Source organism: Anomaloglossus baeobatrachus, chromosome 3 (genome assembly GCF_048569485.1).
Source record: "Anomaloglossus baeobatrachus isolate aAnoBae1 chromosome 3, aAnoBae1.hap1, whole genome shotgun sequence".
Taxonomy (NCBI): Eukaryota; Metazoa; Chordata; class Amphibia; order Anura; family Aromobatidae; genus Anomaloglossus; species Anomaloglossus baeobatrachus.
The window spans coordinates 191,292,288-191,319,022 of NC_134355.1; the positions used below are offsets into that span (position 1 = coordinate 191,292,288).

Sequence of the window (26,735 nt, forward strand, 5' to 3'; positions counted from 1 at the left end):
TGTTTTTTTTCTTATTCATTTGAATGGGTGAAGAATGCTGCAAAAACACTGAAAGTTGACATGCTGCAGATATGATAAAATCTTCAAAGAAAAACTAAGCAGCATGTGTATGATTTCAGAAATCTCATTCACTATGCTGGCAATGTAAAATGCTTCATATCGCTGATAATTTGAGTACAAAAGTGCAACACTGTTCATGTAGGAATGCTCAAGCCTGGTGAAGGTGCACCACTAACATTATGGGTGTCAGGTCCGAGCATTCCTACATGAAAAGTGTGTGGAAAGTGGATTGGTCATCGTGGGCCAAATGAATGGCCACCAAGGTCTCCCAATCTGACCCCCTTAGACTTTTATCTTTGGTGTCATCTGAAGGCAATTGTCTATGCTGTGAAGTTACAAGATGTGCAGCATCTGAAACAACGGATACTGGAAGCCTGTGCTAGCATTTCTTCTGCGGTGTTGCTATCAGTGTGTCAAGAGTGGGAGAAGAGGGTTGCATCGACGATCCAACACAATGGGCAGCACTTTGAACACATTTTATAAGTGGTCATAAAATTGTAAATAACTAATGAACGAATAAAGTTACGTTAAAACCAAGCACACCATGTTTGTGAAATTCTCAATAAGTTTGATGTGTTACATGACCCTCTTCCCATTGGAAAAAAAAAAGTTGGATCTAAAATCGCTGACATCAAAATGGCCGCCTTGGTCACCACCCATCTTCAAAAGTTTCCCCCCTCCCATATACTACTGAGCCACAAACAGGAAGTTGATATCACCAACCATTCCCATTTTATTTAGGTGTATCCATATAAATGGCCCACCCTGTAATTTGACAGCGTGTACTTAAGTAGTGACCATCGTTTAGGGTTAAACATTTTTGGGAAAGGGTAGCAGACTTACATGCCAAACATTGGTTAACAGTTTAGAAACAAGTTAAAATGTTAGACTTTTGTTCAAAATTTATTCTAAAATCAATCATGGCATAGACGACGGATATGAAAAGGCAATAGGAAAAAGTTATATCACGGATAAAAATGTGGTTACCATTAGCAGTAGTGTTTGCAGAAATTGTCCCAGCAGTAGTAGAACCAAACAACTCATATTTGGCATACTCTGGCAAGCACATTAGCTGGGAGGAAGTTGAGGACGTAATGAAGTATATGTCCCCTCATCTCAACCAAAGCAGGAAGATGTAGCTTATGATCCCAACATCAGCACTGTGCTCAGTCTAACTCTTCTGCCGCCATAACAGTTAATATTGTGCATAGCAGAATTTCCAGTCATTGACACCTGTTTCTTTTCTTCCCCAATGTTTCCAAACCAACAGCTAAAGAATATACTACACCGATGATTAAGATAAGGATTCGGTGTTTAGCAAAACCTGGGAACCAACGGGGGAAAAGGCATTACGGTCACCAGAGGATACACAAGCGCAGGTTTCATGCATCAAAATCATCATCTGGGGTCATATGAGCTATTCTTACAGTCAGCTGTGGAACATGTAACAGTGAACTTGCTCTTGGTGGAAGAGGCTCTACAGCATTTGAAAAGTATGGTTACGGTGCTGGCGAGTTATACGTGTGGGCTTCTTGTGTATGGGAGTTCTTTTCCATGTTGCCACTAGACATCTCTTTGGGAATCTGCAGGCTCTGCAAAAGTAAAATAATTTCGTGGACATCCCGGCTCTTATAGACTAGGAATTACAGCTCTACATCAGTACATGAAGCAACATCACCGGCTTATTTGATAAAGTCAAACCAGTCAGCAATCTGAGCAAGCTTGAAGTTGTTGTCCTTCTCGCTTCAGTCTTCTGTTAGCCAATCCTCCCCCTTAGGTAGCCCCTGTTTGGTGTCATTATCACTACCATCATAGTCTTTCTCCTTGACTGTTGTACTCCAAGTACGTCTTCTCCATCTCAGTCGACATGGCAGAAATCCATTATGAAGTAGAGTAAACGTCTGTACGCTCTCAGTCATTTGCGGCTTTGTCAACTTAACTTGCATCTTGATAAGTCACTGCCTTAGCAGCTTTTGGATTCTGCGACCATCCACAAATGATGGCGTATGAACAGCCTCACTGGGAAAATACCAAACTGCCATTAATTCCCACAGAAAGGAGTCAATGCTATCAGGAGAACGTAGACTGCTTTCTAGACTTGTCTTTGAGCTGCAAAGTACACTACACTTCAGGTACCTGAAGCAGAAACTATGACCAGGGACAATACACAAGTTTCACAGCGAACTGAGGCAATGTTTCCAGTGGTAGTGATGCACCCCTGCAACAGGTGGCTGCATATCTTTTCATTGCCATACAGTGGTTATCTGATCCTCACAGACGTTCTCCACATCTTGCTCAACTGGCATGACCTCATGCAAAAAATGTACTACCAAGCAGTTTTAAAGCATTAAAGCTCAGGGAAGAAAACCCACACGGTGGAAGAGTTTCTGGTATGCATCAAGAGGCAACTTAAACACTGGCTCCCCACATTCTGTAACTTGGAATTGTCTTGAGCAACAATGCCCAGAAAATGACAGAATATTCTGTCTCTCTTACTCCTTGGAAAAGTTACCAAAGTGAAACAAATTGGGGGTCTAGCGGGTCCAGGATTGCTCTGCTGCTTCTCCTATCTGGTATGTTCTCTTACTAATATACAACCCCTCCTGACATGTCTGTAGCAACTTTCTGCCAAATGACCTTTATATTGTCTATTTCTTTGGAAAATATGTATATGGATTATTCAGTCTATGCATAGAAGTAATTTTGACAAACAGCATCACTCCAACATCTTTTTAAATAAAAATATAGTTTTATACATAATTTTTTGGTTCTTTGTTCATTATTTGTTGCCTTACAGTAAGGCAAAATAACTTGTGCTCCATGCATGGCCCATGTCCTAAACTAAGTAGTGCAAGATTTCCTTTGCAAATATACACATTTGAGCAAGGTCTTGGCTATGGCCAGAATAGCATTCACCCAGTTAATAGTTCATATATAGCAAAGTAAAAAATTTGAAACAAAAAAACAAAAACAGGCATCTAGAGTACTAACTGGTTTGCGACATTGCAAACCATTGGAATTCAACACTGTTTATGTTGCAGCATTTGTACAAAACACAAAGCAGAGATTGCCTAAGTCATGTAGATTGTGATATAATTTGAGATCAGACATTGGCAACTAATAAGGGATGCTTTTTTCCTACTGAAGCCCTATGAAGAGTTAACAAAATTGCGCAATCAGCAATACAATTGTAATATTTATTTATTTATCCTGGAAAAAACACACACCAGCATGCAAGAGGAGATTGGAGGATTAGCACCAATTTCAACTTGTTCAGCGCCGCCCTGTGTTGATTGGGGACCGTCAAGGTCAATGTTATATTTTCCACAAATCAAATTTTATCTGGAGAGTAGCCAGTGAATTTGAATTTCAAAAGATTAGCTGATCACTAGTGTGCAGATTACATAAACGGATATAGATAAATTTGTAACCGAACAAAACCACCTCCTAGTCATAAAACAAATGAAAGGCAATTGCTTGCATTAGGCTGTGCTCACATGTTCTGGAAAGATCCGTTTGTAAAGGATTCATTGGAGGACTACTAACGGATCTATTATTGGATTGTACAAGTGGATCACTTTTATAACGGATCCGCGGCACTGTTGCTCAGTGGTTACCACTGCAGTACTGCAGCGTTGGGGTCCTGGTTTCAAATCCCACCAAGGACACCATCTGCAAGGAGTTTGTATGTTCTCCCCGTGTTTGCGTGGGTTTCCTTCGGGTTCTCCGGTTTCCTCCCACACTTTAAAGACATACAGATAGGGACTCTAGATTGTGAGCCCCAATGGGGGCAGTGTTGCTGATTTATGTAAAGCGCTGTGGAATTAACAGCGTTATATAAATGAATAAATATTATTATTATCACTTTATATAGCTAGAGATACAGTAGGCAGATATAGATAGATGTGCATTATATTATATAATATAATATATATACAGTTAGGTCCAGAAATATTTGGACAGTGACACAAGTTTTGTTATTTTAGCTGTTTACAAAAACATGTTCAGAAATACAATTATATATATAATATGGGCTGAAAGTGCACACTCCCAGCTGCAATATGAGAGTTTTCACATCCAAATCGGAGAAAGGGTTTAGGAATCATAGCTCTGTAATGCATAGCCTCCTCTTTTTCAAGGGACCAAAAGTAATTTGACAAGGGACTCTAAGGGCTGCAATTAACTCTGAAGGCGTCTCCCTCGTTAACCTGTAATCAATGAAGTAGTTAAAAGGTCTGGGGTTGATTACAGGTGTGTGGTTTTGCATTTGGAAGCTGTTGCTGTGACCAGACAACATGCGGTCTAAGGAACTCTCAATTGAGGTGAAGCAGAACATCCTGAGGCTGAAAAAAAAGAAAAAATCCATCAGAGATAGCAGACATGCTTGGAGTAGCAAAATCAACAGTCGGGTACATTGAGAAAAAAGGAATTGACTGGTGAGCTTGGGAACTCAAAAAGGCCTGGGCGTCCACGGATGACAACAGTGGTGGATGATCGCCGCATACTTTCTTTGGTGAAGAAGAACCCGTTCACAACATCAACTGAAGTCCAGAACACGCTCAGTGAAGTAGGTGTATCTGTCTCTAAGTCAACAGTAAAGAGAAGACTCCATGAAAGTAAATACAAAGGGTTCACATCTAGATGCAAACCATTCATCAATTCCAAAAATAGACAGGCCAGAGTTAAATTTGCTGAAAAACACCTCATGAAGCCAGCTCAATTCTGGAAAAGTATTCTATGGACAGATGAGACAAAGATCAACCTGTACCAGAATGATGGGAAGAAAAAAGTTTGGAGAAGAAAGGGAACGGCACATGATCCAAGGCACACCACATCCTCTGTAAAACATGGTGGAGGCAACGTGATGGCATGGGCATGCATGGCTTTCAATGGCACTGGGTCACTTGTGTTTATTGATGACATAACAGCAGACAAGAGTAGCCGGATGAATTCTGAAGTGTACCGGGATATACTTTCAGCCCAGATTCAGCTAAATGCCGCAAAGTTGATCGGACGGCGCTTCATAGTACAGATGGACAATGACCCCAAGCATACAGCCAAAGCTACCCAGGAGTTCATGAGTGCAAAAAAGTGGAACATTCTGCAATGGCCAAGTCAATCACCAGATCTTAACCCAATTGAGCATGCATTTCACTTGCTCAAATCCAGACTTAAGACGGAAAGACCCACAAACAAGCAAGACCTGAAGTATGCGGCTGTAAAGGCCTGGCAAAGCATTAAGAAGGAGGAAACCCAGCGTTTGGTGATGTCCATGGGTTCCAGACTTAAGGCAGTGATTGCCTCCAAAGTATTCGCAACAAAATATTGAAAATAAAAATATTTTGTTTGGGTTTAGTTTATTTGTCCAATTACTTTTGACCTCCTAAAATGTGGAGTGTTTGTAAAGAAATGTGTACAATTCCTACAATTTCTATCAGATATTTTTGTTCAAACCTTCAAATTAAACGTTACAATCTGCACTTGAATTCTGTTGTAGAGGTTTCATTTCCAATCCAATGTGGTGGCATGCAGAGCCCAACTCGCGAAAATTGTGTCACTGTCCAAATATTTCTGGACCTAACTGTATATATATACATACATACACACATACATATACACACACATATACAGTACAGACCAAAAGTTTGGGCACACCTTCTCATCTCTAGAACAACTATTAAGAGGAGCCTTTGTGCAGCAGGCCTTCATTGTAAAATAGCTGCTAGGAAACCACTGCTAAGGGCAGTCAACAAGCAGAAGAGACTTGTTTGGGCTAAAGAACACAAGGCATGGACATTAGACCAGTGGAAATCTGTGCTTTGGTCTGAGGAGTCCAAATTTGAAATCTTTGGATCCAACCACCGTGTCTTTGTAGAAAAGGTGAACGGATGGACTCCACATGCCTGGTTCCCACCGTGAAGCATGGAGGAGGAGGTGTGATGGTGTGGGGGTGCTTTACTGGTGACACTGTTGGGGATTTATTCAAAATTGAAGGCATACTGAACCAGCATGCCTACCACAGCATCTTGCAGCGGCGTGCTATTCCATCTGGCTGCGTTTAGTTGGACCATCATTTATTTTTCAACAGGACAATGACCCCAAACACACCTCCAGGCTGTGTAAGGGCTATTTGACTAAGAAGGAGAGTGATGGGGTGCTACGCTAGATGACCTGGTCTCCACTGTCACCAGACATGAACCCAATTGAGTTGTTTTGTGGTGAGATGGTTTGCGGTGAGCTGGGAGTGACTACCTCTTGAAATTTATTAAGAGAATGCCAAGAGTGTGCCAAGTAGTAATGAAAGCAAAAGGTGGCTACTTTGAAGACCCTAGAATATAAGACATATTTTCAGTTGTTTCACACTTTATGAATTAAAACATGTGGAATGAAATACTTAGTTTTGATGCCTTCAATGTGAATCTACAATTTTCAGAGTCCTGAAAATAAAGAAAACTCTTTGAATGAGAAGGTGTGTCCAAACTTTTGGTCTGTACTGTATGTGTTATATTTATCATGTCCCACCCCTCTGCATATTGTAAGAGACTGCACCTCTTGTCTTTCATGTGGCACTACACGGTGTTTAGCCTTGTTTTTAGCCGCAGATTCTATCCTTTGTAAAAAAAAAAAAAAAAACAAAAAACAAAAACAAAAAAAAATCAGGGGTCCCCCTTATTTTTGTAGCTAGGTAAGGTAAAGCAGACGGCTGCAGTCTGCAGAACACAGCTGGTAGGTTAACCTTGGCTGGTAATCCAAAACAGGATACCTCACATAGTTGCTTTAAATTATTTATTTAAAATGAATTAAGAATACAAAAAAAACAACAACAATGTGGGATCCCCCCAAATTGGATCATCAGCCAAGGTAAAGCGGACAGCTGGGGTCTGGTATTGTAAGGCTGGGGAGGCACATTGTTATTGGGCCCTTCCAAGCCTAAAAATAGCAGGCTGCAGCCACCCTAAAAGTGGCGCGCATTTGTTAGAGGCACTTTGCCGCCCGTCACTACTGTGACTGCTTTACATGGCGTGACCTCATGAGGTCATTGCATTTCACAGCTGTGTTTCTCACAGCAGTGTATGAGAACTGGCAGTGGCTGATGTTCCAGCCTATAGGGAACATTCTGTTAATCATAGGTTGGAACAGTGAGTCTGCAGACATCGTGGGACCCCTTTTAATGGATTACAACGGACCTGGAATAGGGTTTTGAAGGGTAATAAATTGGTGAATGAGGGTGTCTTGTCTTTTTTCTTTTTTATTGCTTTTTATGTCTTTCAGGTTCACTTTGGAGGAACGCTGTGGAACCTTGCCATGGATTACAGCGGACCTGAAATTATTTTTTTTTCTAATACATTGTTGAATAAAGTCTTGTGTAGGTTTTTTTTTAAAAAAATATTGGTGTTTTGTTTTTTCAACTTACAAATACTGGATTAGTAATGGGGGTATCTGAGAGATGACCACTCATTACTAATACCACGGCTTGATGTTAGCTAGCAATTCGCAGCTGGCATCAACCCCATTAGCCACCGCACCAGGGCAACGGGATGAGCCAAGGCTAGGAGCAAAGATTGGCACAACTAATGCATGCGCCACTTCTTCTGTAGCCTGCTTTTTTTAGGTTGAATAGGGCCCAATGACCATGGGCCTTCCCAGCCTGAGAATACCAGGCCCCAGCTATCCGCTTTACCTTGGCTGGTGATCCAATTTGGGGGCTGGCAACCAAAAATAAGGGGCATCCAACGTTTCTTTTAATTATTTTTTAACTATTGAATTTGGAGCTAAAAACAAGGCTAATCACACTTTAGAGCCACATAAAAGGCAGTAAAGACTGCAAGCTAACAATATGTAGGGGATGTGGAATATTATATATGTGTTGCACATCTATCTATCTATCTATCCTATTTTAACTAGTATTTATGGGCAACAGATCTGTTAAAGCATAATGGGAGTCTATTGGCAATGGATCCGTTCACGGATAGGTGAGCAGATGTTTTGCTAACGGATCTGTTGGCCATAGACTGCCATTATGCTTTAACGGATCCATTAGCAATCCGTATTTGGATCTGCAGAAAAAAAAGTTCTGCACCCAGGACTTTTCGTGCCTCCAAGACAACGGATGGCTGACGGATTGTAACTAACAGGTGATACATTTTTACCGATCAGTTAACGGATCCATCATCATTATAGTCAATGGATCTGTTTTGCATTTTCTAAACAAACGCAAAAATGGACATGATTATAGGACATGTAAACATAGCCTTAGGCCGGGGCCGCACGGGGGACTACTGCGATCCTCGCATGACACTCGGCTCACGCTGGCAGCACAGCAGGAGCAGTGTCATGCGAGTGTCACTGCGACTAAGGTCCAATCATGCGATCGGACCACAGCTGCGGGGGTCAGGCTGGCTCTAAGGAGGGGCGGGCTGGCACTGCGGAAGGGAGGGCCGGCGCTGCGGAGGGGAGGGCCGGCGCTGCGGAGGGGAGGGCCGGCGCTGCGGAGGGGAGGGCCGGCGCTGAGGAGGGGAGGGCCGGCGCTGAGGAGGGGAGGGCCGGGGCTGAGGAGGGGAGGGCCGGCGCTGAGGAGGGGAGGGCCGGCGCTGAGGAGGGGAGGGAGGAATTTATTTCCTTCTCTCCTCAGTTGCCGGCTATTGCCATTCTCGCTCTGCACTTGTATGCGTTTCGGAGTGACAACTCCTTACTCTGAATATTCAGAGTAAAGAGTATTCATTCCGAAACGCGTTCCGTTTTTTATACTCTGCCATGTAAATTGGATTTTATTATTATGGAAGAACCCTTTAATCTTTGCTGAGTAAAGAATTTTTTTTTAATTCAATTGGAACTTGGATGCGGGATCCTCTCTTTTTCTTCAAGTTCAGAGATTGCCTGCAGCCCGGTCTGGCTGTTTCCTGATCCCTGCACCATTTCTTTTGGTAGTTCTCCAGGTGGGTGAGCTGATAATTTTTCCTTTCATTGTGACTATATAATAAGTGTCATCATCCTTTAAAATAAAAAAAATATATATACCCACACACACACACACACACACACACACACACACACACACACACACACACACACACACACGGCAAAATCACAGTGCCAATGCCTTTGCAAACTACATAGCCTTCATTGAAGAAGCAAGCACGCAAGCAAAGATAAAATACTATCTTCTCCCCAGGATCCTTGACATGGTCTAACATCTAGGAAATGGACCTGCTACATTCAAGTTGCCTGCCCTATTTTGTAAAGTTACAATGGTGAGGGGTTAAAGCCCAGAACAAAGCACTTTGATCTTTAAAAATTAAAAAAACGAAACTTTTAAAAACACCTTTTTAACCCTTTCCTAACATATGACGTAGAATCACATACTTTGATGCGGACTAGCACACTGAACCTGCATTTTTTCCCGTACATGAAGGCTGATTCAATCAACCATTACGTTCTGTTAACAGTCGCAGGTGGATTGGAGATCAACCCGCGACTGTTAACCAGTTAACTTCCGCTGTCAATCTCTGGCAGGAGGGCGCTTCATTCCTCCTGCCCAACGGTGCACCTGTGAAGTGATCGTCGGGGGTCAGCTGATGTTGCTGGCAAGTCACACATCACAAGACACTGATGTGAGCGATGCTGGAAAATGATAAATATGGCAGCAGATCAGTATGAGAAAGGGGATTTACACTATTAAATCACCACTCCAGCAGTGAAATAAAAAAAAAAAATGCTGGACTTAGTACTTTAAAGAAGATCTTTTACATCCTGACATAGGGGCTGAACTGCCAGTAACCCTTTTTATCTACTTTGTAATATTCCTTAATTCCTGAGAATTAAGGTTTTTAAGTTTATGTATGTAAATTTCCCCTTCAGAGAGGTGGTAACCACATTCTTTTCAAGGGACGAGTACTTTTTCCTCCTCTCTGATGCTGGTCAATCTGAAGCAGGCATCACAAAAGTTTAAAAAAACAAATGTGACTAGAGAAGGTCAAACCAGGGATTCTCAGTGTGATCTTGCGAGACTACATTAGTCTCACGTGACTCCGCTACGTAATCCTCAATTCCGACAATTCAGTTTGTCCAGAGTGGAGATGGTAAAAGAGCAGCAGCAAGAGCTGGACTTGGTGGACATCATTGTGGGAGCAGCACTGACAATATACTTTGCTCTAAACGAATACAGGTACTAGGGCATATTTTTTTCATAGGCAAGGAGTTTTGTGGTAGCATGTATATTCCTGTGTAGGATGTTTCTTTGTGCAGAGAATTTTATCTAGGAAACATGCAGAAAGTCCAGCACCTGCTGATGTTGCTTTCCTCCATTCTTTATACAGTTTAACCAGGAAATCATTATTGGAGTTAGGATTACTGAACAGGGTCACGTGAGACTAACGAAATCTCAAGAGATAATATTGAGAGGATCCCTGGTTTTTACCTTTTCTAGGAGAATATTCGGTTTTGGGTTTTTTCACCTCTGTGATGCTGCCTGCTTCTAATTGGCCAGCATCAGAGAGGGGAGAAAAGTTACCTCTTGAGAAGAATCTGATCTGGTTGCCACCCCTGTTGTTGAAAGGGATATTTACATGTAAACTTTACAAGCCAATATCTCAGGAACAAAGATCTACTACAAAATGGAAAAAAAAAACAAAAACATGTTACTCAGCACTTGGGTTCCCATCTCAGGATGTAGCTAGTGCGAAACACAGCCACCGTGAAATGGGATTTCCTGTATAAAATAGACACATTTTCTGACTGCATGTATGATGCCACAAATAAAAAAAAAAGGCAATTGCCAAATTGAAAGACATTATAATAGAAATACAGTGGATGGCTAAAATATATTTAACAACAAAATATTTCATGTTGCTCAGTATAATGGAGAGATACATATTTAACAACCACGGTCAATTAGACCAGGAATCTGAAGGGTTTAAAGTCCATTTCAAGGTAATCGCTTCATTTCAATGTTCCTCATGGTTCCTTATATCTCTTTTAAAAGGCAATAGAGAAGTATGACGTTTGCCAAACGCATTAGATCTATATTGATGGGACTCCCTGATTTTGGCAGGAATATATTACCATATAATATGCATGGGTGATGTCAGAAAATTTCCCTGATGGCAGATGTTGGGAGAGAGAAGGGTTTGACAGGTTGAATTTCAGCATCGCACTCCCCTCAACACCCATGTGCATAGCATAATGGTGTTTAGGAGGAGCTGTTCAGCCAATAGATAAGGTGTATAGCAATTTTTGTTGAAACTTTAAAAAATTTAGATACCCAGAAGTTTATTTCTCTTTAACCTGAACATGTCAGTACATTTTATATGACTCTTTTAGGTAATTACTGTATTCCCCATAATATATTTTATTTCTCTGCGCTGTGTAGTTCCTCCTAGAAATTTATTAAATAGGCTAACAAGCTGGATGGTACTAGTTGGGAGAATGTCCCCAAACAGTCCAATAAGTGCTGATGTGGCTTTACTAGTTGGGGGTTCGTCCCTACATAGTTTGATGATTGCTGTCAATTAACCCAGCTGTGAATTTGTTCATAATTTTCTTAGGAGGGATAACAGAGAAATAGCATAATGCAACCATCCAACAAAAAATGTTCCAGACCTGTAACTTCATGTGGAATTCCTCATGAAACTTCCAGTTGGAATAAAAGTTAATCAACACTCACAGAGCTAATTTATTATTCCCTTCCAATGAAAAAAAACAGTGTAAAATTTAAAAGTCTCTAGGTGTGCAATCTCTTTCTGATTCAAGACTAACAACGGGCTACAATCAAAGGTGGCAATTGTAGTAAATTAGGGTTTCATATATACACTCTTATTATAGAGAAGAGCTTCTCTAAATAGGACTATGTTTTGAGTTTTATGGTCTACATTAATTTTATTGCTCGGCAGATAATGGAGAGAAATCGAACATTGCACTGGACATTAAATTCTTAACATGTTACCAAGCATACCTATTTTGTGCCGAATTGGCCGCTGCCTGCATCACCGCCGCTGCTGCCTCTTGCGCCTTTCGATTCACAGTAGGCATGGGTGGGCCCATCCCTGGAACTACTTGCTGAGAGTTGGGAGTCATACCACCCATGTTTCCAGGATACGGCCTGTTCTGTACGGCACTTCCAGGCATTCTTCCCATGTTCATGGAACTGCTTGGTCCAGGTCCATGCATCTGGCTATTGGTATTGATATTCATCCCTTGACCAGGAGCACTGTAGTTTGCATTAGGTACCGTAGAATATGATTGTGGTCTTGAGTAACTTCCTAAAAAAATGAAAAAAAAAATAAATAAAATAAATAAAAAAAACTTATAAAAAGAGTAAATTATAGTATATATATCAAAAAATATTTACTACAGTATCAATGTGTCCTCATTAATACTAAATTATCAAATATTCTGGATAATCAAACACTCATGCACTGCAAAGATTAACATTTATCTATACAAGCCAGATATCAGATGTGAAAAGGACAGAAAATATGGCTGGTAAAGCGTGATGAAGAAATATGATCCAAAAAGGGGCACGCGTGACAGATGTATAGAATGCATCTTTAAGGCACTGCACTACAATGTCCTTTTACCTAAGCAGATTTTTAGGCAGCCTCCAAAAAGCCACAGGCAAAATAAGGAGTATTTTCATTTAAATTTATTGCAGCTGAAGCAGCATCTCCAGCCCGCAGCATAAACCCCCCGCCAGCATTTCTAGACATCAATCACTTAATCATAGTACTCAAGCACTTTAGTGAAGAGGTTAAAATGGGGAATAATAACGATGCACAAAGCTTTTCGAGGAAAAAAAAAAAAAGCTTGAGGGTGTTCGTTAACCTACATTCATTTTTGTATAAAACTTACTACTGAACTTCACTAGGTCTGTGAGGCAGCATGCCAGATCTCAAATCAAAGCAATCACTGATCTTTTTATTTATTTTATTATTTTTAGGAAGGAAAAATGCACCTTGAGCTTTTTATATGCAGCATTGCTTATTATAAGCTTGTGTCAAGAATCTGGCAAGAGATACTAGACATTCTGTCCAAATAATGGCAGATCGCGCACTCCGATTCGGGGAGAGGTAGATTGACACATACAGGAGATGAAAGGTCTTGCTGTTAAGGCTTCTAGCTCAACACAATGGAAATCACAAGCCATATTTCTAGAAGACCTGATTCCTTTTTTTGTAATTTTCTGTATCTAAATATAACAAAGTGCGGTAACTGCCTGTGAAGATGGATCATTATTCATAGTTATTCACCATTCCTCCCTGTAAAAGTGAATATGAAACCAGAAACCATGTATAAATAGACATTTTTGGTTTTCACCTCCTTTAGGAATTGACTAATCTAGAGCGCTTGCTCACAAGTATTTCAATAAGGAAAGCCAATTTTCTCTTGTTTCTATTAAAACATTCCTCGCACGTGAAGAAGAGGTGTATACTATGCAATGATGTCTACTGTAAATGTTTTGTTACATTTAGGGATTGTGCATGTTGATTTTTATAGTGGCATGATACTTTTATAGTTTATCATTTAATCTTTATTTATTGTGAGCACTTGGGATCGTTTTAGGCTGCTTTCACACATCCGTTTTTTCTTGTGTGGCACAATCCGGCGCTTTGCAGAAAAAACGCAACTGTTTTTTTTTTGCCGCCGGTTGCGGTTTTTTTGCATAGACTTACATTAGTGCCGTATTGTGCCGCATGGGCTTGTGTTCCGTCCGGTTTTTGCCGCATGCGGCAGATTTAGCCGATGCGGCGGCCGGATAGAACGTTGCCTGGCACGGTTTTTCGTCCGGCAAAAAAAAAAAAAAATGCATCGCGCCGCATCCGGCCGATGCGGCGCGATTTGCAATGCATGCCTATGGACCCCGCATGCGGCGTCCTGCGACAAACACCGCATCCGGCCACCGCATGCGTTTTTTTCCACTGCGCATGCTCAGTAGCCTGCCACAAGCGGCAAAAACCGGACGGGTCGCATGTAAAAAAAAACTTATGCAAAGGATGCGGTTTTGTCGCCGCATCCGTTGCATAGGTTTTAGAGCCGGATTGGCCAGCTGTGCTAAAACCGGATGTGTGAAAGCAGCCTTAAATTATCGCATAGTAACCAGATCTTTAAAATAAGGACATTATACTAGTATGAGCATGTCAAAGTGACCACATCATGGAATAGTGGCTGCAGAGGAGGGTCAAACTTTTTTTTTTTTAATTTATTCTATTAAGGAGATTATAGGCTGTAAAATTTAGGTTGTAATTTCTGTTACGTAAAAGGGGTTATTGCCAGAAATTTTTCTTTTGGGGCATGTATTTTTTTTCCTGCGTGGATTTGACCAATCATAATAAGACCACAACATTATGGGGACAAAAGAACATGCCCCAGTATAGTACAGAAGGTTTCTCACAGACATGTAATGACAGAGTCTCTGTTCTCCTGAGTGATCTGGCAGAAGAGCGGTGTGTGATTACAAAGTGTCAGGAGTAAAGCCAATGATTATATACACCATTTACTTCACTACCGCCAGTGGGGGTGCAGTACAGCAAAGCTGAGTCAAAGCTTGTGTCATTACAAACATGTCTGCAGCTCCTTCTCTTCTCTCAGTGTTGTTAGCTCAGCTGCCCTGTCACTCCCCCCACACTAGTTACAGGATACATAGGAATTACTGTGGATAGAAGCGCAAAATAAGGTCTTTCCAGGTAAGGTAACAGATGAGAAGAGGCAATCTCACTCACCTATTAGGGTTTTAGGGTTATGCCAGTGACAACTCCTAAACACACGTAAAAAATGGTGACAGCTGCAGCAGTGGATAGAAGATTCAGACGTAACTGGGAAGAAATAGGGTACATGCCGCGCTAACACCAGAAATAAACCATGTTGATTATTTTATCTCTTTATTCTTCATTCAGTTCAACGTGTTTCAGAAAACACTGTCTCCTTCATCAGGACTCAAGGAAGAATCAAGTCAACCCTGCTGATTTTTCCTTGATGTCCTGATGATGGAGACCGTGTTCTCTGAAATGCATTGACCTGAATGAAGAATAAAGAGATTAAATAATCAACATGGTTTATTTCTGGTGATAGCGCGGCATATACTAGATTTCTCCCCCATTACATTTGAATCTCCACACTGTTTACAGTGAGATGATGTCTGAAAGGTATATGTAATCACATAGCACAACACTACACTGGACGCTTTGTAATCACACACAGCTCTGCAGTGAGACTGATGAGAGCAGACTGCTTGTAATTACATCTTACACAGAAGAAATCTTTTATATTTTTTTCCTAATGTTCTTTATTTTCCCAGTATGTTGCTGCCTGCTTAATGATTGGTCAACATCACGCAGGGGAAAAATTACACATCCACAGAGACCAATCTCCTAATACCCAGTTGGGCTTAACAAATTATAACCTAAACAAAGAGAAATTAAAAACGGAATCTGTCACCAGGTTTTTGCTACCTCATCTGGGAGCAGCGTAATTTAGGTTGAGATCCTAATTCCAACGATGTATCACTTTGTTTATGGGTGCAGCAAGTGTGACACAATTGGGGTTTTCAAATTTAGCATGCGGCAGAGCTCAAAACTGACCCCAACAAATTTCACCCATTGCTGTAACTGATATAGTCCAGCAATGATAAGATCCTGGTGCTAAAACATACCATTGCAAGTAAACAAAAGCAGTTTAAGAAATACTGGTAAATTCTGCGTTGTAACCCATACAGCATGATGTCCTAAAGATTACTGCTGTCCTGACAGATTTCTTTTAAACTATCAAAACTACATTTTTTTTCAGCTCTGGAACCACTATTCCATTATCTGGTCAGTTTAACATGCTGAAACTAGTGAAAGGTCTTCTTTAAATCCCTATCTGTACAATTATTGATGACCCTGGATCATAAAATGTATTTACTCTACCTACATGTAGCTACTCTACATGCAGGCGAAAATTTGATACACATATATTTAAGGAACAAGGAAAAGCACTTCTGCCCAGAGATCAGTCAACTATCTTCATCAAAATTCGACTAGTAATCGTTGATGGTAGGTAGTGATGAGCGAGCACTACCATGCTTGGTACTCGTAACGTAGTAGTTGGGTAAGAGTCTCACTCATCCAAGTATAATGGAAGTCAATGGGGGACTTAAGCATTTCTCCGAAAGATTTGCCAGAAAAATGCTTCAGTTCCCCATTGACTTCCATTATACTCAATTACCCGAGTTGCGCCCGTCCGAGCATCCAAATTACCCTTATGAGTACCACAAGACAAAACAATAATATGGTAGTTATGGTGGTCTCCTAAAAAGAGCCACTCCTTGGCTAGGTCCTTCCCGGAGGGATATCTGGCTATTTTCTGTGTCGAGACTCCAAACAGAGGCTCCATAGACCTTTTTGATTTTTCATTATGAGTACCGAGCACAGTAGTGCTCGCTCATCGCTAATGGTAACCCTCTTGATTTGGTATAAACGACAGCAAGGGAAATATTTCCCAACTAAGACTATACGAACTTCTGATTACAGTAAACTTCAACTTTTGCTTTTGTTTTTGTCTTTGAAAGTGTTTTGGGTAATGAAGGTCTTCTGTACATAAAAAATAATTCTATAAAAAAAAAAGTGGTACAATTGTTATTGAAGTGAGATCTCAAACTAATTTCCTTGCTGACAATACAAGGAGACTAAGGCGGACTTTGCACGCTGCGACATCAGTAACAATGTGTTACCGATGCTGCAGCGATAGTCCCGCCCCCGTCGCACGTTCGATATATAGTGAAAGTTGCCGTAGCGATTATTATCGCTACGGCAGCTTTACACGCACATACCTGCCGTGCGACGTCCCTCTGGCCGGCGACCCGCCTCCTTCCTTAGGGGGCGGGTCGTGCGGCGTCACAGTGACGTCACACGGCAGGCGGCCAATTGAAGCGGAGGGGCGGAGATGAGCAGGATGTAAACATCCCGCCCACCTCCGTCCTTCTCATTGCAGCCGGCGGCAGGTAAGTTGAAGTTCCTCGCTCCTGCGGCTTCATACACAGCGATGTGTGCTGCCGCAGGAGCGAGGAACAACATCGCACCTGTCGCTGCACCGGCATTATGGAAATGTCGGAGGCTGCAGCGATGATACGATACCGACGCTTTTGCGCTCGTTCATCGTATCAAAAAGGATTTGCACGTTGCGATATCGACTGCGACGCCGGATGTGCGTCACTTTCGATTTGACCCCACCGACATCGCACGTGCAATGTCGCAACGTGCAAAGCCCGCCTAAGGGTCATTTTAGACAGGGCACATTATCTGCTAGAAAAGAACACAGATTAATGATACGAGTATAGTAAGTTGATCAACAAAGTTTGGCTTAATATATATGCAGTAATTAAGAGCCTTGTGCAGATTGGCAACAAATGATCGCTACCACAATTGTTTGGCCACATATAGTTTGCCTTCTGTTGGCAGCAAAGCCTTATTCACTCCAGAGAATGCACTGCCGACGATTGATATTTATACCCATTAGTAATGTTTATGCCTCTTTTATAATGGCAGGGCATTGTTCCCAATTATTGCATGTTTAAAAACAGTCAGCGATCCAAACAACAGACAAGTTAAAACTCAATTGTCAGTTGAGTGAATCTTTTATATAAGCATAAGAATATCAAATTGACATTTCCACGAAATGTGCTGCCAATAGTAGAGTTGAGCAAAGAGATCCGGAAGACCCTGGGTCCAGGGGTCAAGCCGGCCATGTTGGCAGTCTATGACCACCAGATCAGATAAGTACAAAACTCCCACCTGTGGCATCCAAGATGCCTCTTGATTAGAAGTCATGTATGTGTCTCTCCACAGCTTAATGACATCATGGGGACTACTGATCAAAACATGGTCACTGGACCAGAGTATTGCAAATCTTTTTGCTCAATTCTAGCCAACAGTAATGTAAACCTATATTGGAACAACAGTTCATAGTAACAATTTTTCATCTCCACAAAGCAAAGTGGAGATGAAAGCTTCAAGTGATATCGAATGGTTACACGACCAATGGGTGCACAATTCAGGCAGAAAATTTGCCCATGTTAAAGGGCCTTAAAAGCTAAGTACACCTTTACACAACTATTTTTTTTCCCCAGAAGGCAGCACAATTCAGACATCAGTGTCTATTTTTATCGGTTTTCTCTCATGTGTCATTTGTTTTGCATCCATATTTTTTATCAGTTGTTAAAAAGTAAACATTATTGACAGTCTGAACTGTTATGTAAAATCTCGCTCTTTATAATGGATTAGTGAAAAACTGATGAAACACATATGGAACTCAAGTAAAAAGGAAGTACTGTGTATCATTTTCTATCTGTCTCTGATGGATTCCCATAGACTTTAATGGCAAAGTCTGATCTGCAAAACTGATGAGAATAAGACATGCTCTGAGTCTAACGAACAGAACACACAAATTTATTTTTAAAACTGATGTTTTTATGGATGAATGGTAATCTATGGGTCAGTGTGTTATCCATTTAGAGACCGGACAGCCACACTAATGTGTACAACGGATAAGTATAGCCTTACGCCACTTCCACACATCCATAAAACATGGATGGTTTTCACATTGGAAGAAGCATCCTGGCCACTGGATTTCTTAACCTGAGCTACCTGCTTCTTTTGCATACATGGAATAAGTAGCAGCTCAGGACAGGATGCCCACTGGCAGGGCCTGGGTCTTCTGGTGCGGGAATGGTCTGTTTCACAGATTTATGAAATCGGCCTAAGGCCTCATTCCCACATCTGTATTTAAACAAGTATGTGAAAAAATGGTACGGGTGTCATTCGTAAAGTACAGTCAATAGTGGCAGACCACTTGGCCCCGATGGGACTCGTGAGTTGGGGTGGGCCAGATATCAGCCCTGGACCCCCTGCCCTGCATGATTTTTTTCAACTGCATCGACAACTGATACAGTTAAAGGGAACCTGTCACCAGATTTGGGGCCTATAAGCTGCGGCCACCACCAGTAGGCTCTTATATACAGCATTCTAACATGCTGTAAAGAAGAGCCCAGGCCACTGTGTAGAACATAAAAAAACCTTTATAATACTCACCTAGAAGGTCGCTCCGGAGCAGACTGGTTGAATGGGCGTCTCCGTTCTCTGGGACCAGCGCCTCCTCTTTCACCCATCTTTGTTCTTCTTCTGAAGCTGGCGTGCATGATGCGTCCTACGTCATACACACTTGCCGGCACTAAGGTCCTGCGCAGGAGCACTTTGATCTGCCCTGTCCACTCCATCGACAATCATTCTCCTTGTGAATCTGAGCTCCAACATCTCAGCACAGCGGGCGTGATGAGATCACTACATTGCGTCTGTTCTGCCAATACTGCACAGCTGCAAACCACACATGGCAAAGACCGGAGCAGTGAGGAAACAAGGAGAGGTGAGGGTTTTTTTTTTTTTTTTATATATATATAAAATTAATGGAAGCCTTTACACAATTTGCATCGCTATGTGTGGCGCAGCATACTATTTGGAGGCCTGTGTGGGGGTCATCATACTATGATGGGGTGTAGAAGTATCATACTTTCAGGATGGGGGATTAAGTAGGGTCATCAAACTATGCGTGAGGAGAGTACTATTTAGCAAAATGTATAGAAATTCAGTGTGGGAGTATCATATGGTGTTTGGGGGGCACTTTTGTTGGCTTTAGGACTAAAATTCCTTTTTAGGCTAAGTTCACATTTCCGTTGATTTGTATCAGTCACATGCGTCGCTTGACGCATGTGACTGATGCGCTGTTCAACGCTGTACAACGGATGACAAAGAACAGAATTCTTTGTCGGATTCCGTTGTGTGCGGGGGGCGGAGTTCGGGGGCAGAGCCAAGCGGGGGGCGGGGCCAGGCGCTGAGGATGTCAGTGGAAGTGCTGCGGTCTGCATGGCTGGGGACAGGTGAGTGTATCTGTGAGTGAGTGAGTGTGTGTATGGGCATGTATGTATGTATGTGTGTGCACATGCAAAGTGCGGGAGGGGGCGGAGCCGAGCGGGGGGCGGGGCCAGGCGCTGAGGATGTCAGTAGAAGTGCTGCGGTCTGCATGGCTGGGGACAGGTGAGTGTATGTGTGAGTGAGTGTGTGTATGTGCATGTATGTATGTATGTATGTATGTGTGTGTGTGTGTGTGCACATGCAAAGTGCGGGAGGGGGCGGAGCCGAGCAGGGGGCGGGGCCAGACGAGGGTGTCAGTGGCAGTGCTTGTCTGCATGGCTGGGGACAGGTGTGTGTGTGTGTACATACATGTGCGGAGTGCGGGAGGGGGCGGGGCCGAGCGGGGAAGTGTCGGCCTCCCTGCACACGTAACCAGCCTAAATATCGGGTAACAGCAAAGCACCCGATGTTTACCTTGGTTACCCGATATTTACCTTGGTTACGGGCCTACACCGCTTAGCGCTGGCTCCTTGCACCGTAACCAGGGTAAATATCGGGTAACCAAGCAAAGCTGGTGACGTGTGCAGGGAGCCAGAGAGCATGCGCAGCGAAATCCGACGGATCTCGCTGCTCAAAAAACGTTACATGCTGCGTTCCTCCCGCCCGGCGGTCAGTCGTTCCACGACTGATCAGTCGGGCGGAGGGTGCAACGCAGCATCATCAGTCACAATCCGCTGCTCATACAAGTCTATGGGAGCAGCGGAATCCGCTAAACGGATTCCGCTGTTTACAAGAGCAGCGGATTGTGACTGATAGATTTTAGCGGAAATGTGAACTTAGCCTAAGAGCTACTCTTCTGTGACCCTGCAACATATTTTTTTTAAAAGGGGGTGGAGAGCCCAATTAGGACCTCTGCTATGGGGCTACATGATTTCTATGTACGCCCATGGCTATCATCAGTGTTTTGTCTGGACCAGTGTACTGTCTATTTGTCCTTTTTTACCATCAGTGTTTTTTTCAGATGGATCAATAAATATATTGCAAAGCTTCTCCTATACTTTTCAATGTTAAACATATAGAGCACATGGATCCTGACACCATCCTTGTGCTTGACCAGTTTTTCACAGACCCATAGACTTGTGTTGGCCTTTCACTTTTGTGATACCGGAAAACAAAAAGGACATCACTGACCGTATTGCACAGACATACAGTCTGTGAAAAAACACATACATGTGAATAGCACCATAAATTATAATGGGTATGCGTTGTACGCATTTCAAAAAATAAATAAAAAAAAAATGGATAACACGTACATGCAACAGTGATGTGTGAATGAGGCCTAAGGAATAGCAGTGGGTGGGAATGGGGGGGGGGGGTAGGACAGAAAAAAGGGTACAGGAAAGAAGGAAATGGGAGGATATTAGGGATATTATAGCGGTTATATCACCAGCAAAGGCAGTGGGCCCTTCATACACACAACTCACATCCAGACTACACTCCTGGTAGTGACACTTCCACAAAAGAGAAAATGTAAAAGCTTGGATGAAGCTGCAACTTAATGCCAATTAATTTAACAGTAATTACTATTAGGGAAAGTTATTATCTCCAAACCAAAGGATGAGCATCACCTTTAAGAATACCATAAGCTAATATTGTCTGTAGTCTCTCGTCATTTATTAGATACTGTAAGTCTCTCCAAGTTCTCCTATTTACTATTCTATCTCACTTTGTAATGATTGAAAAAGGATGATCAGTCATGTATATAAAACATACGAGTAAATATACTTCATCCGGGGCGGCCATATCATTTGTGCAACCAGTGCAGCCTTACAGGGGTCCAAGAGGTAAGGGGCCCCGTTTTTACATCCAAATTGTGTTTTTTTTTTTTGGAACTCTTCTTCTTCAAAGGGCTCATATACTGTTTTTGCAAATGGGGCTCTTTTCTCTGTACGACTGTGCACCCCATGCTTTATATTATAGAATGGATTACAATACAGATGTCCATTATGTTTTCAGTTTGGTTATATGCACACAACATATGCGCACACCATCCTCATGGAGTTGGCGCATTGTTACCAAGAAAGATCTATTGTCATAATTTTCCAAAACTACTTATTTTTTAAATTTATGTAAAACTCTACTAGATTAAGTATACAATGCAGACGGTATGAGCAGTAACCGAAAAATCTCAAGATGAAAAAGGGAACAATATGACGTTCCATAATGACTTTTGCTCTACATGGGCCTGTAATCACTAATAGAAAACTAAACTAGAGTAAACATCTTAATCGAAACCATTGCCAAAGACAAATAAATACATGAAATAGCACAGAGGGAAATCTAGGAATAAGAAGGACAGTCATCCTTCTATGCTTTGCTAATGGATTAGTAATTCACTGGCGAGGACTCTGACAGAAAGCAGATGGCCTAAAACATTAAAGACAATGAATCCAGCAGCTGCCTGGCTGGCCCATATCTGCTGGATGTGTCACAAAGCCAAGTCCGGGTGCCCACACACTTGTAGATGTGGGTCCAGGTTGGCACTCGTTAAAAGCAGAAATCAGCAGCCAACTGCTTCTCCCGGGCGGGATACCCTGCAGAGGAGACTGCTCATTTAACCCCATCTGACTGAGCTACTGAAAACATTTTATATTAAGCATTGGGACTGAAAAATAGGAACTAATCAATAATTTGTAATGTATGTGGTCTTGTGGGAAAATATAGCTACAGAAACCTATTATACTGCTAAAAAAATGTACACCAAAAAGTACCAACAATACAGAATACAGGTAAAATATATATTTGTACCGTGTTAGCCAGTAGAGATAAAAAACAATTGTTTATAAGAACTGAGAGTCCTCAGTTAAAAGGTATCAACCACTGAGGACTCACAATTTTTTTTTTTCTTATCAACAATACAGAAGTCTGAAGATTATCAGCAAAAAGGATTCTGTCTCACAAGTTTAACTCTATTATAATAAGGAGTACAAATAAAAAACACAAAGAAAGAGAAGGATAAAACAGAAAACTTGCCTTGTGGCCCATATTGGTTCATCTGCGGTCCGTAGTTGGCAGTGGAGTTTCCCTGTGGAAAGCTGCCCGGAGCAGTGTGTATCTGACCCCCAGGAGATGGGTGAGGGGACATAGAGGATCCAGTCTGCTGAGGTCCATACTGTGAGAGCTGGGGATTTCTTTGGACTACTGGCATGTACCCTAGAATTTGAACAGAGGGAAAAGAATACATAGTGAAACATCTGTAAGAAGTCCACTCCTTTATCCAGAATGTTCGGGATTTACCATATAAAAATAGCATATTGACCATCCTCTTTGAGAAGACCACCCCCCCAGGAGTCCACGTTTCAATGCAATTACGAGTGGTCTTAAAGATATTTTCCTTTAAGTCACTTTTAGGTTACATTTACACATCCATTTGTTACCATCTGAGAGAAACCAAACCCATTTTTCCCAGGTGTTACCCTACAGTGACACGGACAGGAAACACTGTTTTGTGTACGAAAAAAAAAAATATATACAAGCAGCGCTAGGACATGTCACATGGATGTGAGAATACAGCCTAAAAACAATGCGTGACCAGAGGCTGGCTGTCGCCAGTGCGGAAGTTCTGTACCAACATCAAGTCTTGGTGTTTACTTTGTGTTTTTCCTTCAAAAGGCATCTACAGTAATTATTAGACTTCCCAGTGCATTTTCAGAATGGTCTCCTGTTAACACGTCACCCATTTTTATTATGTCCACCATCCGATAATCTTGGGGATGGAGCAGGCAGAGATATGTGCTGCAGTTTCAATACAATCAGTGTTTTATCAGCAGGATATTATTTTGGCCTGACTAGGTCTCGCATGGAGGCCAGCCAGTATCATTTGTGTAACCCCACCCTCACCATTGATTGGAAACTTATGGACAGCATACACGGGAAGCTGACAATAAGGGGTGTGGGTGGGCTTATACACAGCTCAGCATTCTGGCCACTGCTACATCTACAACAGAGAAAAATGGAATTATATCCAAATTACAGCAAGCAGTCCAGTAAGTGCTACATCAATGAGATCGGGCTCTCTTCCCCTACATCATGCTGCTCTCATGTTACATAGCCAAAATCTGCTGAGAAACTCCCTTTAACATAGAGGGAAATGAGAAGTCGTGGATGCTTACAGATGCCACTAGAAGGCACATACGGATATAGGTAGCAAGTCGTTCCCACAATGGGAGCCATATAATCATGTATAAAATAAACTATCTATTGTGACTGCTGCAAACAATATGCCTCTGTTATGGGAAACCGTTCAGTGCTGGACCCCCTAACCGAGGACCCCATAACTGTCATAGTATTCCTTTATGGTTATTATACCCATGTCTCAACTTGTGGGTGGCTGGTAATAATGTCAATAATTTCAATCATTTAGAGGGAGAGAGAAATAATTTCTTGTAACAGAAACCTTAGTTGATAGAAAACAAATAGGTAAGGGGAGCTTCCTGCAAACATTATTTATATGGAACAATGAGGTGAAGGTAATGGTCACAGCAGCTGCGGCACGGTCCTGCAACCCACAGCGCAGCTAGTGATGAAATCTTTCTTAAAAGGGATGTTCCTTTCTAAATCCATAAGTGTGCAGTCACTATGTGTCAGTCTGTGTGACTGTGGACTTGTGAATCCTCACATCACGTGCACTGTGCAGATTGGCCGGTGTCAGAGCCGGGAATGGTGGTCACGTGGCCGCGAGTATGTGATATGCAGACTCCCCAGCCACATTCCAACTACAGGTGTGCGGTCTCACTTAATGCACGTATACTGCGCGACGCTGCCCCACTGTAGTCACACACTGTCCGGGGGTCTGCACATCACATACTCCCCTCCACATGACCTCCATTCCCGGGACGGACACCGGAGAATCCTCCCAGTGCGGGCGATGTATATTCACAAGTCTGCAGTCACAGAGAACTACAAATTTATGGATTTAGAAAGGACCTTTTCAGCTCCTGATTTTTATATAGATAGGTCTCTGTAAGAAGCATATGCTTGGGAAATGTTTTTAGGTTTTTTTTTTTACAGTGTGCTGCATGTTTTGTAAAAAAAATAAGTAGGATAGATGGAGGATTATGCATCAGACAGTGGATGGTATAGGAGAAGCAATCTCTTGCAATTCCTGCAAACTGGAGATGAATGCGGGGTTAATGCAGAGGATTCAGACAATGTGGTCTAAGTGAACTTAATGGCTTATGAATTAAAGGGAATAGGTCATGTAAAAATACTATTAACCCCTTCCCCACCCAGCAATTTTCTGTTTGTTTTTTTTCCTTCCCTTCTTCAAGCACCCATAACTTTTTTATTTTTCCGTCAACATAGCCTTATGAGGGCTTGTTAATTGCAAGACGAGTTTTCCTTTTGAAAGAGACCATTAATAGAGTTGAGCGAGTACCTAACTATTCATACTTTCTATACTCATAACGAGTACTTTCTAAATACTCATTTATTCCGAATAGCGTGTTCAATGCTAGTAAATGGGGAAACACTCACAAAGTAACGAGTAACCTGAATGCCGTACTATTTGTGCGAGTAGAGAATAGTACAGCATTCGGGTTACTCGTTACATTGCGAGTATTGCATTGAACACGCTGTTTGGAATATATGAGTATTAGGCACTACTCGTTAGGAGTATAGAAAGTATGAAGTTAGGTACTCGCTCAACTCTAACCATTAATTTTAACATATATTGTACTTGAAAATGATAAAAAAAAATCCAAAGTGTGGTGAAGTTGTAAAAAAAAATAAATTTAAATGCAATTTGCACCATTAGTCTTCTTATGTATTATGTTCACTATACATTTTGGACAACAACAAAAACCAAATTTGTGTATTTTTTTAAAAGAATGTATTGTTTTATTTTCAATGGGGCAAAAGGGGGGGCGATTAGAACTTGTGTTTTTGTTTTTTCCTAATTTTTTTTTTTTAAATTTCCCCCACTTTTTATTGTTTTTACTAGTCCCCTTAGAGGACTTGAAGCTGCGATCTTCCATGCGATTGTGCTGTACCGTGCCTGGGATCAGCGCTGCTCTGTACAGCACAAAGGCTGATCTCCTGTGAATGCCGAAGCAGGAACTACATCATGACAGAGGTCATCAGCTGACCCCCGGCTGTCATGACAACTGATCAGTGCCCCGCGTTCACGTTATGGTGCCGCACAATGGCAACATAGAATGACGTGCTCCATGCCATCACTAGTTAAAATCCCGCTGCAAGAGATTGATAGCAGGATATAACTAGTTGATGGGGGGGGATCTCTGACCTGTTCAATGTTGTTAGCGGCATATGTCGGCTGAACAGCTGGCATTTGTAAGGCATGAAAGGGAAGTACACAACCTTTGTACTGGTACGTAATGGATCGTGAAGGAGTTACCCTGCAGATATGGAGTTAATATGCAGGTTAATAGCGTTCTGCCGCCATGTGACTTCCACACATTCACATGTAGCATAATGCTGCACTTAAGTGCAGAAAATCTGCTGCATTTAACAGTCCAAGCATAGGGATGCAATTTCATGAAGACTCATGTCCACGGCACTTTTAAAGCCGCTATAAAACTTCACATTTTTGGTGTGTTTTTTTTCTATATTGGCTTCTATGGGGAGCCTGAAAAAATATTAATGTAACAAAACATGTAAATGATGAATATAAAAAAAAAAATGCAGGGAGTTTTTAAATTTTAAGATACAAAGTACATCAAAAAGTTGTTTCACATCAACAAAACACACAAATAAGAGGGAAAATACCTATAAAAAAACCTC

General features: G+C 41.8%; 1 protein-coding gene across 8 annotated transcripts in view; it reads right to left on the reverse strand.

Annotated features, from left to right (window-relative positions):
• ARID1B (AT-rich interaction domain 1B) overlaps positions 1 to 26,735 on the reverse strand; it is a 572,492-nt gene that overhangs the window by 154,909 nt on the left and 390,848 nt on the right. For 5 of the 8 annotated variants that reach the window (XM_075339668.1, XM_075339666.1, XM_075339669.1 and 2 more), the window contains 2 exons: positions 22,968 to 23,147; positions 12,011 to 12,317 (listed from right to left, as the gene is read on the reverse strand). In XM_075339668.1, the coding sequence (XP_075195783.1) occupies positions 12,011 to 12,317; positions 22,968 to 23,147 (487 nt within the window). Of the gene's footprint in view, positions 1 to 12,010; positions 12,318 to 22,963; positions 23,148 to 26,735 lie in introns of all 8 variants that reach the window. The other 3 variants (XM_075339670.1, XM_075339667.1, XM_075339665.1) reach the window with 1 other exon arrangement.